At 31.7% G+C, this 12567-nt stretch overlaps 1 protein-coding gene across 2 annotated transcripts in view; it reads left to right on the plus strand.

Annotated features, from left to right (window-relative positions):
- Positions 1-9482, plus strand: part of slc6a6b (solute carrier family 6 member 6b) — a 37271-nt gene extending 27789 nt beyond the window's left edge. For both annotated transcript variants that reach the window (XM_056448131.1, XM_056448130.1), the window contains exons 13-14: positions 2434-2604; positions 5634-9482. In XM_056448131.1, the coding sequence (XP_056304106.1) occupies positions 2434-2604; positions 5634-5789 (327 nt within the window). In that variant the 3' untranslated portion in view covers positions 5790-9482. The remainder of the gene's footprint in view (positions 1-2433; positions 2605-5633) is intronic.
- The last annotated feature ends 3085 nt before the right edge of the window (positions 9483-12567 follow it).

Below are 12567 nucleotides of genomic sequence, written 5' to 3' on the forward strand. Positions count from 1 at the left end.
AAATCCAAGAAGAAGAGCAGATTTACCCTGTGCCGCGTAGTTTTTTACGAGCCAGTCTGAGGCGCGAGCGGTTTCACTTTCTTGCTAGCGCTCGCCGCACATCTAACATTATATCTGAAATAACAAACTTCTTGAGCTGATGATAATAACCTGGGCTTGATTATTGACGTGCTTTTAAACCCCGATCCTGTCAGACACTGACAAACGCGAGAGTGAAGGGCGAAGAAACAAAGGAGAAGCCGGGAAAAAAGGAGCACATTAAATACGGGCGAAATGTCTACTTTATGTAGTTCTTCTGTAGTTGGGAACATATCGGAGACTGTAAGGGGCTGTATGTGTTTATATATGTTCATTTATTTAGTTATTTAATATAATTACAGACGTTACAGTAGGCTGTTCCGCACTGTCATTGATCTGCAGTTATAATTAACTCATGTTCATAGTAAAGTTAGTAATAAACATTTCTACACAAGTTTTTATGTGTGTAAAGCATCTGTTTTGTGAGAAGAGCTTCTCATATGATATGTGAGTGACCTGTACAGCTTTATTGTAGACATTTCCTCGAGCTAGAATGACGTCGACTGAAACTATCTGTCATACACCACGCCCACCAAAAGGGTACCCTTGTTAGTGGAAACGCAAGCCTGATAAAGGTGACCCGTACCAAACCGAACCGTAACGTACCGTACCAGTCAGTGGAAACGAGCCATTAGGGAAGTGAAGATCGTTGAATTTTGAAGAAAACAGACCTTAAATGTGCTGATTTTGTAATGGCATACAGTTCACCAGAAGCGTTTGACTTAGGTTACTGACAAATTAAAAGTCCAAGTGAAACTGAACTGAACCTTCTTAAACCTGCTAAGAAAACCCTTAGCATAATTCTCCTCAAAATGATAAGGAAAAGAAAATAAATTGTTTTATAAAGAGATATTAAGCTTATTTTAGGACATTTTTATTTATTTTAATCATTATTAATGATGATAATAATAATGATAATAATAATAATAATAATAATAATGAATTATAGCATTTATTTGCCTTTTAATCTTATCTAATTTCATTATTATTTTTATAAATATAAATATTTTAATGGATTTATTAAGAATTTAAACCAAACATATTATTAGATTTTTAATATTAGTCGTAATAATGTGTCATTTATTAACTAATACCATTTATTTGCCTATTATTCTTGGCTTATTTTATTAATATTCATTCATTCATTTTCTTTTTGGCTTAGTCCCTTTATTAATCTGGGATTATTAGGGATTGCCACAGCAGAATAAACCGCCAACTTATCCAGCATTTGTTTTATGCAGTGGATGCCCTTCCAGCCGCAACCCATCACTGGGAAACACGTACACACTTATTCACACACACATACACTATGGACAGTTTAGCCTACCCAATTCACCTGTACAGCATGTCTTTGGACAGTGGAGGAAACCAGAGCACCCGGAGGAAACCCACGCAAACGCAGGGAGAACATAAAAACTCCACACAGAAACGCCACTACCTACTGCGCCACTGCGTCGCTATTGATATTATTATTAATATTAAGTTATTAATAATTTAAACCAAAAATGTTGTTAGATTTTTATTATTAGTCGTAATAATGCGTTATTTATTAACTATTTAATTATTTAACAAATAGCATTTATTTGCCTATTTATTTGCCTTTGCTTTTATTAAAAATAGTTAATAAATAACACATTATTATGATTAAAAATCTAATAATATGTTCGGTTTAAATTATTAATAACTCCATTGAGATATTTATATTTATTATAATAATAATAATAATAATAATAATAATAATAATAATAATAATAGAAATAATAATAGAAATAAGCAAATATTAATAGGTAAATAAATGCTATATTTTATTATTATTATTATTATTATTATTATTATTATTATTATTATAAGTATTTTAATGGATTTGTTAATAATTTAAACGAAATGTATTATTTCAATTTTATTATTAGTCATAATATGTTATTTATTAACATTTTTTAACAAATTGCATTTATTTGCCTATTTATTTGCTTTGTTAAAATTGTTGATAAATAACACATTATATTACAACTAATAATAAAAATCTAATAATTATTATAATTTAGTTGTATTATTCTATAGCAAATAATTGTAATGATTTTTATTACGATGTATTATTATTATAAAATGTCAAAAGTATGTATTTATTAAAATATTCTAGTAATTAAAATAATAATAAATAACAATGTTTATTACATATTGTAATAATATACTACTAATTGAATAACATTATTTATTTTTGAGTCTAATTTGGACATTTTTGCAGACAATTTTGATCAAATTTATCGAGTTGCATCAAGCTGCCATTTTGTTACATATGAATCAGTTTTCTCATACTGAATCTTGAATTGATGCCTGTTTTGTCTTCTTCTGCAGGGATGCTTTGTCTTTTCATTGGTCAAATATGCACCCCTGAGATACAACAAAATCTATGAGTATCCAGACTGGTCCATTGGAGTAGGCTGGACCCTCGCTCTCGCCTCCATGATCTGCATACCGATGGTGGTTGTGATCAAAATCATCCAGTCAGACGGACCCCTTATTGAGGTGACTCTTAAAACACAGCATTTGCCTCACATTTTAATCATGATCACAGAATGCAATCATTACTTTAAGCCTTTTTTGTCCATTCTCTTTGCGCAATCACAAAAAAATTTATTACGATTTTTTTGCTCATTGAATAAGTACCCGAATTAAAAGTATCTGTATAGGTATATATAGACATTTTCATTTTCTTTGGCAAATACAAGAACATTTTTAAGTTGAAGTTTTAAAATTTTTCGCTTCGAAAATAAAAACTGAAATAAAAGTAACTATATAAATAAATATAGGCGTGTCCATTGTGTGTGCAATTACAATTAAAAAACTTAAAGTCATTGATTTTATTTTATTTTTTATTTGTAAAAATAAACTGGATTAATAGTAACTATGCAAGTAAATATGGGCATGTCCATTTTATTTGTGCATTTTTTTGTACAATTTCTACATTTTCATTACTTTTAGTTTAGGTTTAATTTCATTCATTCATTCATTTTCTTTTCGGCTTAGTCCCTTTATTAATCAGGGGTTGCCACAGCTCAATGAACCACCAACTTATCCAGCACATGTTTTACGCAGCGGATGCCCTTCCAGCTGCAACCCAACACTGGGAAACAAACACTCTTGCACACACTCGCATACAATATGGCCAATTTAGCTTATTCAATTCATTGTCTTTGGACTGTGGGGGAAACCAGAGCAGCCGGAGTAAACCCATGTAAACACGGGGAGATCATGCAAACATCACGCATCAGGTTTAATTTACAAAGTGAAAATGTGAACATGTAAATAAAAAATTCTTGTAATTGCGCAAAGAAAGCGGACACATCCATGTTTACTTGCATAGTTACTTTTTATTCAAGTTCTTGTTTACTACGTAAGTATATATGGTGTGTCCATTTTTCTTTGTGCAATTACAAGTCAAGGGAATTTTTTACATTTTCGTTACTTTTACTGCAGACAGTAAAAGTCTGCAGACTTTTACAAAGACTTTTACAAAGACAAAAAAAAATGCACACTTGTAATTGCACAAAGAAAATGGACACGGCCATATTTACTTGCATATTTACTTTACAATAAAAGTAGCCATGTAAGTACAAATGGGCATGTTCTTTTTCTTTGCGCAATTACAAGTGTGCAATTTTACATTTTAGCTTTGTAAATAAAAACCTGCAGTAAAAGTAACGAAAATGTAAAAATTTCCCTTCTTTTTCTTGTAATTGTGCAAAGAAAACTTTCTTTGCGCAATTACAATAAAAGCTTGCACAATTACAAGAAAAAAAGGGAAAATTTTACTTTAGCACTTTAAATGCAAACAAAATGGACACACGCATATACACTAACAATTTTTTTTAATCAAATTTTTTGTTACTTTTAGTTCAGGTTTAATTTACGACGCAAAAATGTAAAAAATAAATTCTTGTAATTGCGCAAAGAAATTGGACACGCCCATATTTGCTTACATAGTTACTTTTAATTTAGGTTTTATTAACTATGTAAGTAGATATGGGTGTGTCCATTTTATTTGTGCAGTTTTTTACATTTTAAATTTTTTTGTAATTTTGGCATTTTCGTTACTTTTAGTTTAGGTTTAATTTACAAAGTAAAAATCCACACTCTTAATTATACAAAGAAAATGGACACGCCCATATTTACTTACATAATTACTTTTAATTTACTATGTAAGTAGAAATGGGTGTGCCCATTTTATGTATTACCCATTTTATGGGTGTGTGCATTTTGTTTTTAAAACACTTAATTTTTTTAACATGTTCACTATTTTTAGTTCAGGTTCATTATTTATTTAGTTTTAGTTTATTATTTTTAGTTCAATTAAAAAAGCGAAAATGAAAAAGTGTTAAAACAAAAATCTTGTAATTGTGCAAAGAAAAAGGACACTTTTTTGTTAATTTTAATTCAACTTATTCACTATGTAGGTAGATATGGGCGAGTCAGTTTTTTTTTGAACAATTACAAGAAAAATGGGAAATGTTTACGCTTTTGTTACTATTAGTTTAGGTTTAATTTACGAAGCGAAAATGTAAACATGCACACTTGTAATTGCGCAAAGAAAATGGACACGCCCATATTTACTTGTATAGTAAATAAGAACCTAAATTAAATGTAACTACGTAAGTAAATATGGGCGAGTCTATTTTCTTTGTGCAATTACAAGTGTGCATTTTTTACATTTTTGAATCGTAATTAAAAACCTGCATTAGAAGAAAAAATATAAAAAATTCAATTACAAGATAAAGATTTTTTTGCATTTTAATTTTTTTTTAATTCTGGTTTTTATTTACAAAACGTAAGTAAATGTAAGTAAAACTATGTAAGTAAATATGGGCATGTCCATGTTGTTTGTGCAATTATAGGAAAAAACATTAAATGTTTACATTTTCGTTACTTTTGAGTTTAGGTTTTAATTTTTTAAGCGAAAATCTAAAAATGTTAATTTTTTCTTGTAACTAAGTAAAGAAAATGGACACGCCCATATTTACTTGCATAGTTACTTTTAATTCAGATTCTTATTTACTATATAAGTAGATATAGGCGTGTCCATTTTCTAAAGGAAAAAGGCCAATTTTTTTACATTTTTGATAAGTTACTTGTAATTCAAGTTTTTGTTTATGAAGCAAAAATTGCTTAAAATACTTTCTTTTTTATTTTCTTTGCACATTTACAAGAAAAGTGTTTTTATTTAATTTTGCTTTGTAAATAAGAACCTGAATTAAAAATAGCTATAGAAGTAAATATGGGCACATGTCCATTCTGTGTGCCATTACAAGAAAAATGCAAATTCATAGTTGAATGTAACTACAGAAGTTAATATAGGTGTGTCCATTGTCCTTGCACAATTACAGGAAAAATAAAAAGGAACTTCATCAATTTTTCTCTTAGTAAATAAAAACGTAGTAGCTATACAAGTAAATATATGGGCGTCTCCATTCTCTTTGAACAATTACAAGAAAAAAAAAGTCTTTGATTTTTACATAGTAAATCACATTCACTGAACTGAAATGTCCTTTTTCTTGCAGAGGATCAAAGCTGTGGCAGCGCCTGTGAGGGGAGGCGCCAGTTCTTGCCCACCAGACTACCAGCCGAAAAGCAACGAACTGGCACAACCGCTGGACCCCAACTGGAACGGAGGCTTGGCGAAGCCCACACACACCATCGTAGAAACCATGATGTGAACGCTCTCTGTGAGAGGATTCAAATGACCTGCTTTTCCATTTTATATATATGTGATTCTATATACATATATAAAGTATATATATATATACTCTGTAACTTTTGACATAGTCATAGGACCAGGTTTACATTGCTATGCATCTGCACTAGGAGTCCTTGTTTTGTTTTTTTTTTCCTACAGAGGAAGTTACATTTTTCTGTCTGTATTTTTAATATTTTTATCACGATATTATTATATTACTATTATTGTTGCTGTTATTAGCTAGAAAACAGATCGCAAAACAGCAGTATCCTGAACGTAGAACCAATTTCAAAAAATTTTATCTTGTACATATCGAAATTGAGTTGAGCTGTGATTATTTTTTTAGACAAAAATTGTTGAGGAAATTTAACAAAGGGCTCTGTAACATCAATCGTGAAACGTGTATGAAGATTTAAACTTGGGGCCACCTTTGCCCATTGTGAAATTGTCTTTTTATTTAATTAGGGATTGCAGATGTTATGCATTATTGTAGAGCTTTAAGTGTGTCCCAACAAACCGTTTAGACTGGAGATTGTGCTGTCCGGGCGAATTGAGCCGTTAGCACTGCTTGTTTTCAATGCACTATACCACTAGGACACTACATTCTCCACAGTGGTGCACCGTTTAATTGGATAGTTCGCACAAAAATTGAAATGTGGTCAATGTAGTCCAAAACTTTGACTTCTGTTGTAACTATATGTTTTTTTAAATATATTTTTGTATGTTCTGAATTTAAAAAATCAATCATAGAAGATTGGGATGACTTTTTTGTGTGAACTAAGCCTTTTAAGTCTAACTGTTTTGTAAGTGTTCCTTTCCAAAGTCATATGACCTACGAAATACACTTCGCACTAGTGTTGCCAAAAGTATCCACTTCAGTACCAATCGGTAAATTGTAAAAACGTCTATTTCTTGCTAACATTCAAGTGCCATGAACAGTGATGATGAGTGGTGAACCGATGACCTTTACGGCCAATCACAGTCATTTCAGCATGTTAACACAATGGTCAATCAGCGTTGCCTAAGAAACGACGCTTAAATTTTAGCGGGAAATAGACGTTTTTAAAATTTCAGTATCGATTAGTACCGAACTTGATACTTTTGACCGCACTACTTCACACTAATTCTTAACAATATTTCTTCCCTTGTCTAAAGATACATTAAAACTGAGCAATTTTGTAGCAAATAAAAGTAAACAAAGGGCGTCCATTCTTTTTGCACAGTTACCATACAAATACATTTTATTTTTGGTTGATTTTTTTGCTTAATAAATCGGGACCTGATTTCAAAATAACAAATAAGGTAGTATCAGCCCCATCATCCCAAATACAAAAAGTTACTTTTTAAAAGTTACTTTACTTTTGGTAAATAAATGTATTTGTTTTTATAAACCAGGGCCTGATTGGAACATATTAATTTAAATATTAATGTTTCCATTTTATTCAATAACTTCTGTTTATTTTCTTTGTTTAGTAAATCAGGACATGATTCGAAAGTAATTGTGAGTAAAAATCAGTGTGTTCGTTTTGATTGCATGACTACAAAAAAATTGAAAATTATATATATTGTTTGCTTCGTAAATCAAAAACAGTAAATAAAAAATGCTAATCATTTTTTTCACATAATAAATAAACCTGAGTTTAACGTAATAGCTATGTGAAGTTACTATGAAATAAAATGCTAATTTTGTAAATTATTTTTGTTCCGTAAATCGGGGCCTGATATAAAAGGAAATACAGACGTGTCAATAGTTTGTGTGCAGAAAATTATAGATTTTGTGCATTTAAGTGCATTTTAGATTTTTGTGCATTTTGTGCAATTCAAGAAACACAAATTGATTTTGCAATTTGACATGTTTTGAAAGTTATGTTTTGATTGGTGTTCGTTTTTAACTATCACAATAACAATAACATAGGAAATTCTTTTTTTGCTGTTGTTGTTTAATTAATCAGAATCTGAATTCAAACTTACTACGTGTAAATAAAGGTCTGTCCATTTAAAATAAAAAACGTTAATCAACTTTTTTTTTTTTTTTGCATAGTTAATCCGAACCTAAATTTAACGTAATCACTTTGTGGAGTTACTACAAAATAAAATGCAAATTTTGTTGATTATTTTTGTTTTGTGAATCGGGGCTTGATTTAAAAGCGATTACGGATGTGTCAATAGTTTGTGTGCAGAAAATGATTGATTTTGTGCATATAAATCAAGAAACGCAAATTGATTTTGTGATTTGACATATTTTGTAAGTAACGTTTTGATTGGTGTTCATTTTGATTGCAATAAATAACAATTAAATAGGAAATCCTTTTTTTTTTTGTAAATCAGAAACTGAATTACAAGTAACTATGTAAATATGGACAGGCCTTTTTTTTTTTCGAAATTACAATAAAATCGTAAATCTTTTTTTTCACATAATAAATTCAAACCTGAATTAAACCTTATCGTTCTATGTGAAGTTACTACAAAAAAGGATGCTAATTTTGTTGATTATCTTTGTTTCGTAAATTGGGGCCTGATTTAAAAGTAAATACGCACATGTCAATAGTTTGTCTGCAGAAAATGATTGATTTTGTGCATATAAATCAGAAAACGCAAACAGATTTTTGCGATTTGAACATGTATCCACTGTGCTATTCATAAATCACACTTTTTTATGTTTATTATTATTTAAAAAGCACCAAAATGTTTTTCGGGTGTCAGAATGTGAAGCGCCTGGCAAGATTTTCACACCACATAGATTCAGGGTAGTCTCTTCGATATTTTGTTTGATCATTTGTATTGAACATGTTTTTATTTCCAATCACATTTGCCTTTTGTATTCAAAAGCATCACTGTATTTTGACTGTTCTTTTCAGCAATTACCAATAGATCTCAACTGCTAATCGACAACAACGAAAAAAAAAAAAAGCTTGCTGCGAAATGTAATGTGCAATACTTTTATAGAACGAGATGCATTGTCTTCACCTGTCTTTCAAAAAGTTGGTACTAGGAAGAGTGTGATTGCGTATGATTTTTATGTCCGAAACAAGGAACAGGGGCCAATCGAAGCTACCGTTCTTGGTATGCTGAATTAACACCAAAAAACAAAACAAAACAAAAAAAAAGCTCAATGCAGATCTACTTACTGTGACAATTTATACTTCTTTGTTTTGAATTAGAAAGCTTAACTATAAGGATTATGCCAATGTTTTGGTTTAAATGTGTTGGATTTAATATTATACTTTTTTTTTTGGCCAAGTTAAACAAAACTGTAGCCAAATTGAAAGGGAGTCGCTTGATTAATTTCAACAGCTTCTCTCTTGGTACCTTTTGGGATGCTTTATAAGTTGGATTTTAAAGTGTAAATGTTGAAAGAGGCACAATTTCTTTAGCAATACGAATCTGAATTGCAGTCTCATGGTGTGTTTTAATAACAGAGACTGATTTCCTTTTAAAAACCCTTCCATTTTTTGAAGAACAGCTAAAGGGGCAGTGTTTATACATGTAGGAGAGAACCTTTTTCAAGTCATGATTAGAAATGTTTTATTTTTTTATTTCGAGGATATCTGTTCGTTCAAATAAAAAAGCAAGTGTATTGATAAAAGATTTTACAGTACCCAAAAAAAAAAAAGAAAAAAATGGAGAAAAAAAAGTTTTTATCTCTTAATAAACATTTATCTTTTCAAAAGCTTTTCTGGGTTTGTGTCGTGTTTATTTGTTTTACGTTTATTATTTCAAAGTTGATTGTTGTATTATTAGTAGTAGTATTTGATTCATCAATTGATTTAACCAACCCATCCATCATTCCATCCATACATTTATCTGTAATCTTCCATCCATTTATTGAATCCCTCCATCCATATCTATAATCAATCTTCCTTTCATCCATCCATTCCTCCATCCATTTATTTATAATCAATCTTCCGTCCATCTGTCCATCCATTTATTAAATTCCTCCATCCATTTATCTATAATAATTCTTCCATCCATCTATTTATTGATTTCCTCCATCCATATACAGTGCATCCGGAAAGTATTCATAGCGCTTCACCTTTTCCACATTTTTTGTTAAAGTCTTATTCCAAAATGGATTAAATTCATTTATTTCTTCAACATTCTACACACAATACCCTGTAATGACAATATGAAAAAAGATTTTTTGAAATTGTTGTAAATTTATTAAAAATAAAAAACCTGAAAAATCACATGTACATAACTATTCACAATCTTTGCTCAATACTTTGTTGATGCCCCTTTGGCAGCAATTACAGCCTCAAGTCTTTTTGAATATGATGTCACAAGCTTGGCACACCTGTCTTTGGGGATTTTTGCCCATTCCTCATTGCAGTACCTCTTAAGCTCTATCAGGTTGGATGGAAAGTGACGGTATACAGCCATTTTCAGATCTTTCCAGAGATGTTCAATAGGATTTAGCTCTGGGCTCTGGCTGGGCCACTCAAGGACAATTACCGAGTTGTGTGAAGCCACTCTATTGATATTTTGCCAGTGTGCTTTGGATCATTATCCTGCTGGAAGATGAACCGTCACCCCAGTCCGAGGTCAAGAGCACTCTGAAGCAGGTTTTCATTCAGGATGTCTCTGTACATTGCTTCATTGTAGGAATGGTATAAACCTGGTGTTGAGTGGTGCTTGGTTTTCTCCAAACGTAACGCCTGGCATTCACTCCAAAGAGTTCAATTTAGTCTCATCAGACCAGAGAATTTTGTTTCTCATGGCTTGAGAGTCCGTCAGATGCCTTTTGGCAAGGCCCAAGTGAGGAGTGGCTTCCGTCTGGCCACTGGTGGATTGCTGCACAGATTGTTGTCCTTCTGTAAGCTTCTCCTCTCTCCACAGAATGCTGGAGCTGGGACAGAGTGATCTTCGGGTTATTGATCACCTCACTGACTAAGGTCCTTCTCCCCTGATTACTCAGCTTAGATGGCCGGTCAGCTCTAGGAAGAGTCCTGGAGGTTACAAACATCTTCCACTTATGGATGATGGAGGCCACTGTGCTCATTGGAACTTTCAGAGCAGCAGAACATTTTCTGTAACCTTTCCCAGCCTTGTGCCTCGAGACAGTCATTAAACATCTCAAGAATGATCAGTGGAAACAGAATGTGCCTGAGCTCAATTAAGAGCTTCACGGCAAAGGTTGTGAATACTTATGTACATGTGATTTTTCAGGTTTTTTATTTTTAATAAATTTGCAACAATTTCAAAAAATCTTTTTTTCACATTGTCATTATGGGGTATTGTGTGTAGAATTTTAAAGAAATAAATGAATTTAATCTATTTTGGAATAAGTTTGTAACATAAAAAATGTGGAAAAATTGAAGCACTATGAATACTTTCTGAATGCACTGTATCTATAACCAATCTTCCATTCATCCATCCATCCATCCATCCATCCATCTGTGTATTTATTGAATCCTCTATCTATTTATCTATAATCAGTCCTCCATCCATCCTGTCATTCATTGAATCCCTCCATCCATTTATCTAAAAGCAATAATTCATCCCTCATTCCATCTATCCATCCATACAGCCTTCATCCATCTATCCATCTATTTATTGAATTCCTCTAATTTATTTATGATCAGTTTTTCATTGATCCATCCATTTATTTATTGCATCCCTCCATCCATTTTTCTATAATCAATCTTCCATTCATCCATCCATCCATCCATCATCCATCTATTTATTGAATCCCTCCATCCATTTATCTATAATCTTCTATCAATTCATACAATTATCTAAAATATCTTCCACCTATCTATTCCTCCATCCATCTATCTATTTATTGAACCCCTCCATCCATTTATCTATGATCAATCTCTCATTCGTTTATCCATCATCCATTTATTTATTGAATCCCTCCATCCATGTATCTAAAATCAATGTTTCATTTAACTATCCATACACCCATCCATCCATCCATCCATCCATTTATTTACAGAATCTCTCCATCCTTTTATCTATAATCAGTCATTCATCCCTCTGTCCATTTATTTATTGTAGCCCTCCATCCATTTATCAATAATCATTCTTCCAATTACCCATCTTTTCTCCGTCTGTCCATTTATCCATCTATTTATTGAATACCTCCATCCATTTATCTATAATCAATCATTCATCCCTTCATCCATCCATTAAATTATTGAATACCTCCATCAATTTATCTATAATCAGTCTTCTGTCCATCCATCCAGCCTTCCTCCATCCTTCCATCTATTTATTAAATCCCTCCAATTTATTTATAATCAGTCTTTAATACATCCATCCATTCATTTATTTATTGAATTCCTCCATCCATTTATCTATAATCAATCTTCCAATCACCCATCCTTTCTCCGTCTGTCCATTTATCCATCTATTTATTGAATACCTCCATCCATTTATCTATAATCAATCATTCATCCCTTCATCCATCCATTACTTTATAACCAATTTTCCATCCATCCATCCATCCGTCCATCCATCCATCCATCCATCCATTTATTTATTAAACGCCTTTATCCTTTTTTCTATAATCAATCTTCCATCCATCCATGCATCCATCTATTTATTGAATCCCTCTATCCATTTATCTATAATCTCCATCCATCCATCCATTTATCTGTAATATATCTTCCACCCATCCATTCCTCCATCCATCTATTTATTGAATTCCTCCATCCATGTATCTATAATCAATCTTTCATACAACCATCCATCCATCCACCCATCCATCCATTTATTTACCGAATCCCTCCATCCATTTATCCATAATCAGTCAT

This window comes from Danio aesculapii, chromosome 22 (genome assembly GCF_903798145.1).
Source record: "Danio aesculapii chromosome 22, fDanAes4.1, whole genome shotgun sequence".
In the NCBI taxonomy this organism is placed as follows: Eukaryota; Metazoa; Chordata; class Actinopteri; order Cypriniformes; family Danionidae; genus Danio; species Danio aesculapii.